Below are 12,161 nucleotides of genomic sequence, written 5' to 3' on the forward strand. Positions count from 1 at the left end.
GGAATGTTACCTGTCCCATTTATATCAAATTCACATGGACCTTTGTGGGAAGGTTGTTATGACTGCCAGAGCAGTTCAGGCAATTAGAGTGTTCAGTTCTTTCAGAGACAATCTAGACCCCTTTTCTCTATAGCGGTCTATTAAAATAGTAGCATAAAAGGATATCATAGATATCACAGAAAGAAAAGCACTTCTACTTGAATTTCTATTCCATCTGAATAAATATTTTCCAGAACGCAGTAAATGCACACATCATATTCTTATTATTAGACAGTGGGGAAACGCCAATCATCACATGAAATGCATTAAAAGTAAGTATTACTCTTCCCACAAAACATCATTTCTAACATCAATGCTTGACAAAATGACAAATATATTTAGACCTTATAGAAGTCTTTTGTACTTGGAACATTTAAGTAAACTTACCCAAAAACATGCTTGGCAAATTTGTTGAGCTGTACATCTTATTGAGCTTTTACTTCTCTTTTGTGTGAAAGGACTATTCCAGTATCTAAAATGGTCGATTACTTTGTCAGATGGATTGGCCACAAATATATTTTTGTATGATTTAGATTCAACCTAAATCCCTTTGGTAGAGAGAAATATAAATTTATTCAGTTTGCCTTTGGATACCAATTCACCTATTTTAATTTTTTTCATATAAATACAAAAACTGCAAATCAGAATAGCACAGTTCTCCAAAGGCTGCATGAGCATGAAACTGAGTAAACTCAGGGAGGCAGTGAAGGACAGGAAGGCCTGGCGCAATATGGTTCATGGGGTCACGAAGAGTCGGACACGACTTAACGACTAAACAACAACCAAAGGCTGCAATGCTGTTTTCTATTTTTCTAAAACAAACAAACAAAAACCCTAGGTGTATTAAGGGAAAGTCTGTCAAAAATGCATATGCAGGAAAATAATGGAGAAAAATACATTGTATTAGAGAAAGATACCTTAAAATAGGGAAATTGCCAACAAAAATGCACTTACTGGAGAAAACTGCCCCCAAACCCATACAGATGTTAATAATGCCCTTAAATGAACAAAAACCTCCCATTTGAAACAGACCCCCAAATGAGAAAAAGCAAGCCCACAAACAAAGAAAATTCTTGACAAATTGGCAAAAATGAAGAACTGGAAATAAAACTGACTGATTCTCCTGTTCTTATTCCCCTGCCTTTTTAGTCCTTTGAAGCATTCATACAATGCTTGAAAAAGCTCTGCCCATTTTTTTCTTCACCTACAACCTCATCACCCAACTGTTACAAGTGACATTTTAATGGACTTTGTTGTACACATAGAACTCGTTCAGATACAAAGTTGATGGAAACAAGATGAACTGAATGTTGTATCTCCCTAGTGATACATGTAGAGTGAGATTTTACATATACTGTATATACATAGGCATACATAGACACATAACAGAGCAGTCTTTAGACTGTCAACAAATATGTTAGAAAATGTCATTTTCTTGGGCAAGGGATAGCCCAGGCAGCTGTAGCAATTTACTTTTCATTCTATCTTTCTTTGTTATATTATTCTTTCAGTCATTCCAGCTTATACTTGCATGGTGAGGAGTGATTCTCAGAACAGATTCCCATATTCCTGGACCTTGAACCAGGATGTTCAACTGTTATAGTTGAAGTACTGCATAGAAATGAAAATGAAAATTCCATCAACTCCAGCTTCTCCCGTAGTAATTGTTTTATTTCAGCCTAAATTGTGCACATTACATTCTTAAAATGGAGCATTATTTCCCAGGATATTTTCCCCAACCCTATTATTTGTGCTTTTTTAAAAACTGGATAGCCTGTACATTACAAGCATTTTAAGGGCAATATAGCATATTAACAGTAAGCTAATAATTCTATAAGAAAAAAATATATTCCTGAAGAGACAAACCATGCAAATGTCACAGGAGGTAAATTTAGTTTTCATGGCATGTTGTTTGGCATCTTTCTGATTTCCATTTTAACAAGAATGTGCCTCCAGATATAAATATGAACAGATTGCTACTGTTTTGCTGGATCACTACTGCCATACGATCTGGGGTAGCCTGAAATATTTCTTCCAATTCTGAAGCAGCTCCAGATATATTTTGGGCTCTTTAAAGAAGTCAGTGATTAAGCTGGGTGTGTGTTTGGAATACTAACCCTTTAATACAAGGGAGGAAAAAAAAAAAAAAGGCAGGGGAAAATGCATGCTTCCTCAAAAATAAAATTATAGTTTTTGTTCCTTTGAAATTATGGAAAGGTCAACATCCATGTTTATTATACTACCCACATATTATTTCCAGAGTTTCTTTCTGAGCTTTTATTCATGAATGGAGAATCACCTCTGATACTAAATGACTTTGCATCCTCTGTGTTAGATTCTTATCTAGCCAGACACACAGAGAAAAAGAAGCGTTGTTCCTGCTGCCACATGCTCTACCATCTCCTGAATGTGGTAATAAAAAATTAAGCTTGTATAGCTGGGCTTCCTGCCTGAAGCAATTGAGGCACAGAATCTCTATGAGTGGCACTGTTAGGACGGCTGCCTTAAAATAGAGGCTTGAAGCCTCCTTGATGTGTTTTTTTTAAAGAAATGGCTTCCTTTCTTCTTTTAACAACGGCAGTTTTTATCTTATTTAAAGTGTCAAGATTTTCTGCTCCTCAGTTACCATAATTAATTTTCTTGTATGAATGAATGAAGGCCATTCACCCTGGAAAAAGAAACCCCCCGTCGAAGTTCTCAGGGCTCCAAGAAATGGCTTCTACTTAGAAGCACTTATGCAGAACACACCCAAATTTACTTGTAGCTGTTCTTTTCTAGTCCAGTTGTGGCATCTTCCATAGAATGCCTTTTGATGGTCCTGCTCTTATATTAAAAGTGATGGGCAACAGCAACAATAATATGATTGTGTACTGATCATTGGTCAGGTTGGGGCTACCCTGTTTAGATAATAAAATGCCTAGAATGGCTCAGATATTATGGGACATTTAAATAGTTGTTCTTACATTGCAATGTTGAAAATGAAAGTTCCACAATAGGCATCTGTAGCGGACGTTGTGGCTGCCCAAGTATATCAGGTGCTAAAAAAGCCAATGCATTCTTGGTCTGCATTAAAAGGACTGTGTTCAGATCATAGGAGATAATATTTCCATTATACTCTGCACTTAGATCATAGTTGGACTACTGTGTTCTTTTTTTTTCTTTTTCTTTTTAATCTGCGCTCAATCGTTACCGACTCTGCAGTGACTGCTTGGACGAGTCCTTTTGCAGTTTTCAAGGCAAGGTGTTTCAGAAGTGGTTTGCCAGTGCCTCCTTCCTAGAGCAGAGCCCAGCTGGCGAGTCCAGGAGGCGGGGTTTCCGTTGCTTCGCGCCCTTTTCGGGTGCGCGCGGTTTTTCGCGCTTACCGGCAACTGCTCCCGACTCCTTTTTTGCAAGGCGCCACTAGCATTTTTCCTCCCACCGGAGTGAGAGTACCCATTTATCTACTCACGTGAGTTTTCGAACTGTTGGGTTGACAGGAACTGGGGAGGAAACAGGAGCTCGCCCTGTTTAACGCGAAGGCTGGACTCGAACCGCTGAAGCGTCGACCATTTCTGGCCGGCAACTTTCAGCGTCATTAAGCCGCTGCGCCACCGCGTCCCCACTGTGTTCTACTCTCCATGTTTAAGAGACATGGAGAAGTTGGAGAACAGAAGAGAGACCAGGGTGATAAGAGGTCTGGAAAAGAAGTCCAGAGTGGTTAAAGGAACTGGACAGAAAGAAGAAGAGGTATTTAAAAGTCTGCCTCTAAAAGGGAGAGGTTTTGTTCTCTGTTGAAACTGAAACTAAGGCAGTTCAAGGATGATCAAAATTTCAGGAAAGGTGATTCAGTCTGAAAATTAGGAGAACTTTCCTACAGATAGAAGCTGTGAAACAGTCTATCTAGAACAGTGGTGTACTCACTCTTACTGGAGGTTTTCAAATGGGAGCTGTGAGGAAAAGTCCAGTGGATTCCTGCACTGAGCAGGAGGTTGGGCTGTATAATCTATACTGTCTCTTCCAACTCATCCATACTGTCATTCTATGATTCTGAGCTTCTGGCTCTGATCTACAAAGCAAAGGGGTAGTAAGAAGTGATAATGGAAACTGGTCAGGATGGCTAGACATTGCCTCTTAAAACAGAATAGCATGCCTCTGAAAAACCAGTAATTGAGGACTTACGGTAAAAAGACGATATTGTATTCTCAATGCCTTCTTTGAGATTTCTCACAGGATGACAGACTAAAAAAGCATTTCATCAGATCCAGCAGAGCTCAGCTTTTATCTGTATGCAGTGATGCCTCACAGGCAGATATGCTGCTCTGAAACAGCAGATGTTCAAAGGAAAATCAGAAAATCAAGTGCTTCGTTATGCCACTTCCTTTTTGGAAACTTATTGTTTAAAATATTGGGTGTAAACTAGCTCTGATTTTATTCCAATTGCAGATTCACAATTAAAAGAAGGCACAATTTGCTTTCAATCTGTCATTAGAGATACAGTGGCAATGCAATTTGACTGGAGTTGATTTGGGGGGAAAAAACTTATAGGCTGCAATGGTGAAATTTCAATTTATTGATTAAAAATAGCAGGATGATACAGGACTTTAGCCCTCCCAGGTTTTAGCTGGATACCTCCAAGGGCTTTACTGCAACTTTTTTAAAAGATTCCCCTTTTAGAATAGAATGGTAAGGTTGAGGAAATGGCAATAACAAGAAGCCTCCAAATTATCTGAAACCTAGAAAAGAGCCTGTAAGGAAGTTGGCTGAACCAATGCAGTATCTTGCTACAACTTAAAAACCCAAATTTATGTTCAGTATATGCCTATATGCATACCCATCATGCTATTCCCTTTCAGGGCAAGCAACATTATGCAGACAACAGAAATGGAGCAAGAAATAACAGAATAATTAAAATCATGAGATAGGAAAAAGAAATGGGAACACACTAATTCTAATTCGGTATATCTAGCCTCAAACACAGTCTCGGGCCCACTTAAGACAGAGATGGACAAGTAGAAGACAACAGAGAAATTAGAGACGGAATTAAAAATGGGACGTGGGAGTGAGAAGAATGAAGACAAATGAATGAGGAACTGAAAGAACTCAGACTAAACACACACTAGGACAAACAAGGAATTAGGACAGAGACAAATAACATCTGAATAATATATAGATTTGGACGAATATATGATCACACCTAAACCAGCATGCAAAACTCCACCAAATAGCATCGACTGTTCCACCTCTCTCTCTTCCTCTCCCCCTATCTTGCAGCAGAATAAACTGCAAAGCAAGCAAATTTTAACAGGTGATGTGAGAAAAGATAAGCAGAAACAAAATCAAAAGAATGTTCCACCCCCAAATAGTTCTGAAAGGCAGTCTAATAAGGTGAAACTCACTGGCCAGCTACTCTGAAAGTCTGTCACAACAATCAACTATCTTTCCTAGTGTTCCCCGCGTAAAGTATTGGATTTGCAAACTTGGATATCATCTGTTAGAATACTAAAAGCAGCAGAAAAGTCATCAACATTCCAAGCAAAGTGCTTTGAAAACGTCCAAGTGGATTCACTGTTTCAAAGCCAGTCCTCCTTTTGTTCCATGGATCTGTTTCAAAGGGGTGACTTGAGCAAAGTGTCATCCAATCAAATCACCTTTGGACTGCCCTATGGGGGGGGGGGGGATAAATAAATGGCCATCTTCTGTTTCTTCTTCTTACACAATAGACACGCCTTCCTCCCACAAGTAATTTCCATATGCAATAATATGTCTTTTTAACGTTTATTCTTTCCTCTAGCTCAGGGGCTGTAAGTGTCGCTTTTAAATTGTAATTTTTAATGTGAGTGTAGTGAAGGGTTTCTCCATCTTGGCAACTTTAAGTTTCTCGAGCTTGGCATATGCTGACTGGGGAATTCTGGGAGTTGAAGTCCACACATCTTAAAGTTACCAAGGTGGAGAAACTATGGTGTAGTGGGTAACCCTGTCCTTCCTGTCTTTCCTGATAAATTCCTCCACCCCTCCCTCTTGGCCTCACAGCATTCCTAGTCTTTTCCCTATCTGGGGACCAACTAAAATATCTCCTTGGTGCTGCAGTATCACTCTTTCACTCTTCTTGGATAGGCTGCCATTCCTTTTTTTTTTTTGGTTAGGGATTTGCTGCTCCCTGGATGAAACAGAAATCCCAACTTTTCACTTTATGCTATTTGGTGGACAACAAAGGATTGTGAAATATAAAGGATTATGCATCACTGAGCAGTTCAGCCAAATGTACCCCCCCCAAAAAAAAGATTACTTAAATTTACATGTACATATGCACAAATATGTTCTTTCAGCCAAAAGATTTAAGAAAAATAAACCAAAACTCCTGCTGTTATTTCTCCCACTGGTAATTAATAGTTAAAAAGCCCCTCTTTGTCTGACATATTTTTCTGGATCATGCTCAGCTCTGTTTCAGGAGGCTTCAAACTTGCCTGGAAACAAAACAAAGCTTCAGTAGTATAGCACTGTCCAGTCAAATTTAGGACCATCAGCCATCTCCACTCTTTATTAAACCCATCAATCTATAACAGTCACTGCTGTCTAGGTCCATCTTAGTTGCCAGATACTGTACCACCTCCATTCCATTTCTGCCTCATTCCCAGTTCTTCTTCCCAAATTTCCTCTTGTAATTTAAGATTTCACCTCTGATGCCAGCCCAACACTTCAACAGCTCCTTCTTCTCCTGTGGGAAAATCTTCTTATGAGAAATTAACCATTTAATTACTTTGAGCTTCTCCTTATCAGCAAACCAATACAAAGCCTTTCTTTGGGTTTCCTGAACAGAGAAACCAACCATGCTCCTCTGTTACTTCTTCCCTACTTGCTGAACAACTGATTCTCTCCCCCTGGTTCTCCCCATCCTTTCCTGATAAGTAGAAAGAATTTAACTCCATAGTAGGCAGCAGTCATCCACACAGTGACATGTGGAAATTACTACATACATAAGGAACAGTCATATGTACGGTTGTCACTTATAATTTTAATTCATTTTAAATATCAAGTAGATTACGTCAAATTTTACTTTTGTTTTTGTTCCACTCATATGTCCTGCTTTGACTACAGTACATAATTTATGGAGTAATGCCTCCTGCACATCACTCCAAAGCCAAAGGCAGCTTGTTCTCAACTCCAAAATGTTGCACTCAGAGTATTTATTGCCTGCCAATCATCACAAAGATCTAGGCAGATCACAGGAAGAAACAAAAGTAATAACCACATGTATGTTTATCTATATGTACAAAATATTAGGACAGGAGAATATGCCTATATTTGCACACTAACAGATACCTACCCTTGTAAAATTGTTCCTGAGAATATTACAAGCATGAAGCAGTCAATATTACATCTCATTGAAACAGTCAAACAAGAAAATAGTGAGGACCTGATTTGTTGCAGGGGAGTGGGGGGAGTGAGAAGAGACATAAGAAGCAAAGAGTATTGCTGGAACGAAGTTGTAGATACTCTCCAAGGGTTCACCTGGACATTTTCAGTATATTCATCAGGAACAAATCAATGTAGGTCTTCAGATTTGTAACTTGAAAAAAATTACTCCGGTATTTGATAGTGTTTCTCTCATTCAGATCAAAGTTTTCACTTCCAAGCTGTGACTGAATAGAAGTAGACCCAGATTATTTGGTAAGATCCTGTGAAAATTAAATTAGCCCTCAATTGTATAATTCCATCCTTCCTTCTGTGTAATTTGCTTCATAGTCCCACTTTCTAGCTACGCTACAGAGTATGTGAGTTTGTGATTATATGTAGATTGCAGGAGTGGGAGTACTCTCTGGCTTGTGAATGAATTATGTCAAGACAGTCTCCCATTGATTGATCCATCCATCCATCCTTCCATCCATCCTCTCTCCAAGTCTCTTTTTCCACTTGCTGAGCAGCACTTTGTGTGGAGAAACTGTAGGGAAGAAAGGTTGAATGAAGACCGCAACTCAGCACTGGGAAAAATGAAGTATGTTCTTTAAATTAAATTGTTCAGCATAGATATTTTAATTGTTTGCCATGGATGTTTTCATTATGTGATTGCCCATAAAATTTTTAGAGTAATTAAAGCAACAACTTTATTTCTTTTTATGGTAGCTTGTGTTCCAAGGCATTTGTTAAGGAGACAGCAGAAAGGCAGAAAGGAAGAGCCGTGAAAGGGCATGGTTAACAACCAAAAGAGAGAACAGGTCTCCCAAATATATCTGGTATTTCTTGTCTAAAGAATGGTATTGCACACAACTCCATAATTAGAAATGGTACCAGTAAACCAGTTCAGTAGTGATTATAGATTTCCATTCTGTTAAACAAGATTCACTCTCTTTGAAAAGCTCTTCCTGCCCCAGAAATTTTTCATAGCCTGCAACATAGACAACTCTCTGCCAGAAATCTAATTAGCAAGCCTGAAGTCAAAATCTCCCTTTATACCCCATCTGGTGTTAGAGCATTTCATCTCAGTCTGTGTAAGCACTGAACAGATTTTAAATGGAAGCTCCAGATTTTGGACATGAATAGAAAGGTGGATTAGAAAAAAACAAGTGCAAAGGAATCCTCCAATGTTTACAGCTAGCACTTCTTTAGCACTAAATGGTAGCCCATACACTGTGGTACACATCAATCTAACTGTCTGGGGTGAATTTCATAACTTCTTCACCATTTGGATGACCAATTTCACTGGTGATGCTAGATAATCTTTTCTGCCTTTTACACAGATTTTCACTTCATGTGCTTTTCTACACTGACTACAAGGATAAAATAGATCTTAACTCACTGTGTAGGTTGTCATGATTGAGGCATATAGAGAAAAGTACTGAAGATTAATTTTTCTTCTGAAAAAAAGAGCACAATTTGTTGTTTCATGGAGCATGGAAGTCTGGCCTATTGTTCACATCTCATATAAGCCAAGCTTATTCATGTGTATTGAGATGTTTTTCTTTTCCAGATAAGTGTGTATCAGATTGTTGCCTTGATCTCTTAAGGCTGATTCTCATTCCTGTCTTTAGAAATAATAAAGCCTTCTGCACTTTCAACAGCATGAGTAGGGAAAAAAGAAAATGAAAGGAAATTCATCTTTCATATATTTTTATATTTTGTATATTGCAAAGATATGGCAAATAAGGGGTGAAGGCTGAGCCTTTGGTAGTACATTAACTCCATCTCTGGCTGAAGTGGCTTTTGGGCCCAGTTCTTGTGTTACATCTATTTTTGCCCTTAGATTATAAAATTATACACTCCAATCCAATCAATCAATTAATCTATCAACATAATCAACTGACTGATTAATACTTATTAGGTGATACATTCCAAATTAGGAAAAAAGATTAATAGGTAGAAGTTCTTTGTCCGGGAAGATAATTATTTTGTTATGAAGCCCTGGTAACTTTGTGTCATTTTCATGATAGCAATACAGAAATAATTTACTACTTCCTTTATTTGCAAAGTTTTTTCCACTTGCCAGCCTAGCCTATAGCCCTGGTATACTCTGGAGACCTTCCATCCGAATACAAACCAGGGCCAACTCTGCTTAACTTCCAAGTTCAGACAACATTGGACAGGTGCTGATACTTGCCAGAAAAAAATTGGCTTAATGGTTAAAAAATAAAAGGGAATGTTGGGTTTTGTGAGATTGTGCGGGAAACAGAAGGATTCAATGCATTATAGATAAACTGAGAAGACTGTATTTTATACTGTTCCAATTCAGTATAAAGAAGTATGTATTTTTATACCATAAATTAAATCTAATGTCTTTAAAAAATATTCTCAGCACACAGCAGTGAAAATAATGGGGTATAACTGGATTGTTGACAACTGTTTTTTCTCTTGGGGAAGCGACGTTAAATAATAAGTTTTTGTTTGTTTGTTTCAGCGTTCAGGCGGTGCCTTAGCTATTCCTCTGTGTGCATTTCAAGGAACCGTATCTCTCCAAGCCCCCACAGGAAAAACCCTCTCTTTATCTACATATGAGGTAAGCTCAGAAGGACAAAAAATCACACCCACATCCAAGAAAATTGAAGTGTATCGCTCCAAGAGCGTGGGCCATGAGCCAAACCCTGAGGACTCTCCAACCACATTTACTGACACCAATGTGAAGATTCACCTAGAGGTGCTTGAAATTTGTGACAATGAAGAAGCCATGGACACTGTTTCCATCATTAGTAATATTAGCCAATCATCTGCCCAGGTCCGTTCTCCATCCTTACGTTATTCTCGGAAGGAAAATAGATTTGTCTCATGTGATTTAGGAGAAACGGCATCTTATTCACTCTTCATACCATCAAGCAATCCCAACAGTGATCTGAACATATCCATCCCTGACACTGTGGAAGCTCACAGGCAAAATAGTAAAAAACAGCACATGGAAAAAGAGGGCTATCAGGAAGAGATACAAATGTTAAATAAAGCATACAGGAAAAGAGAAGAAGATGGGCTTGGAAACTAAATCAGAGAAAAAAGTTACTCCGAATAATTTGGCCCCTCATTCTTTAAGTTTGCTTGGACCCCAAATCATTTATTCACGGCATTTGAGAAAACAATTGAATAACATTCATGCATTCACAATAGAATCTAACAAACGAAGTAATACTTTGTCCAAAAGCTCTTTTATGCAGCACTGCTATATTCCCTGGGAATTGGGTTGCAGGGAGGGTTATTGGCTAGGACAGATTTCCCTCTCTGCCTTCTGAAGAATTCCTGTTGGAAGTTTCTTTGATGAGGCAGCTGAAATCTCTACTCTTTGAATACATTTTGCTGCACTATCAATGGACCCAAAAATGAGGCATTTGAAGGGTGTGTTAGGAAGACTCTGAATCTTGGATTGAAAATCGGGATAAAAGGACTGAAGCCTCCCAGCCAACAATCTCAGGGGGACCATGAGTTACCTCAGACCCTCAGTCTTCATTTTTTTTTTAAATAAAAAGCTGATTTCTAGCTTTTATGGAACTGGAGATGGGAGCCAAAATGAAGTTGGGCACAACCTTATACAGGTTTACCCACCATCTTCATGGATACTTCCCTGCAATGCTCTTGGCAATAGTATGGAAATGGTTTTGACTTCTCCACCTAGCCTACGCCTCTGGCATTCTCTGATGGCATCCTATCCAATTACTAACCAGACCTGACTCTGTTTAGTTTCCAATAACTAAGCAGCCCTATTCAGTCTATTCCTTTCATGAGAAAGGAGTTTACCATCATCTTTCAGTGCATTTTGCCAGCATAACAATAGCCATGACTGACCATTTATGAGCAGTGTTAAGTGTAGAGATTAATGCAAAATGACCACTTGTTTACAGAAGGAACTTCTTGGTCATTTTAACCCAATGTTCTTATTACCCTCCCAGACTAGTACTTAATGACCATTGAAAAGAGTCATATTTTGCTTTCAAGAAAGCACATAAGCTGTTTTTTCACTAATACAATATATAGAGTGGAAAGGCTTTTGCATTGTTGAATATTAAAGAACTTTTTTTTTTCAGTGTGTGCATGTAAAGCATACACAAATATTATAGATGTCATGGACAAAGTAGGAGAACCAGCGTAATCCACTAGCTTCATCATGAACTGGATCTGCCTTTGGGGCTATTAATATAAAGAATGCTAAATCAGTGGTTTCACCTGAACAGGATCAGGTCTATGCTGAACCTGGAGATGTCATAATACTTTTCCTCCTGTTGGAGCCAATGAGAGAGAAGTAATATAAAAAAACCAACTCCATCTTTCATTCTGGCTCAAAAAGCCAGTTGGGCTTTATTCTGGGCTGAGTAACAAAAACAAGTTCCCCTCCCACTCCATTGGATTTACATAGCCTGTGCATTACCCCAATTATTGAAATTAGTTCTAACTGGGGTAGGGCAGAGAGAAAGAAAGATACAGACCCTTCTAAATTAATACTTCTACATTTGTTTTAATTTTCAACACTGGGCTAACTGTATATGGACACATATAAAAGTGGAGGTGGTCCAAAGCCATTTTCCAATGGAGTATTCACTATAATTACTATAATTATAATGTAATTATAATATTATGTACTGTGTTTGTACAGAGATACACAAACTTACCTGCACTTTTTAATTCTTAAAATTCAGTTTTTAATTTCATAAAACCGAAATATCTCTCTCATATTT

The 12,161-nt window shown here is 38.3% G+C and overlaps 1 protein-coding gene across 1 annotated transcript in view; it reads left to right on the forward strand.

Moving 5' to 3' along the window:
* GPR149 (G protein-coupled receptor 149) overlaps window positions 1–10,480 on the forward strand; it is a 38,086-nt gene extending 27,606 nt beyond the window's left edge. The window contains exon 4 of the mRNA XM_088132549.1: window positions 9,908–10,480. Within this exon, the coding sequence (XP_087988675.1) occupies window positions 9,908–10,480 (573 nt within the window). The remainder of the gene's footprint in view (window positions 1–9,907) is intronic.
* Window positions 10,481–12,161: the final 1,681 nt, after the last annotated feature.

This window comes from Python bivittatus, unplaced genomic scaffold, assembly GCF_059951505.1.
Source record: "Python bivittatus isolate LINGU-HERP-01145 unplaced genomic scaffold, Pbiv_v1 ctg000980_np1212, whole genome shotgun sequence".
In the NCBI taxonomy this organism is placed as follows: domain Eukaryota; kingdom Metazoa; phylum Chordata; class Lepidosauria; order Squamata; family Pythonidae; genus Python; species Python bivittatus.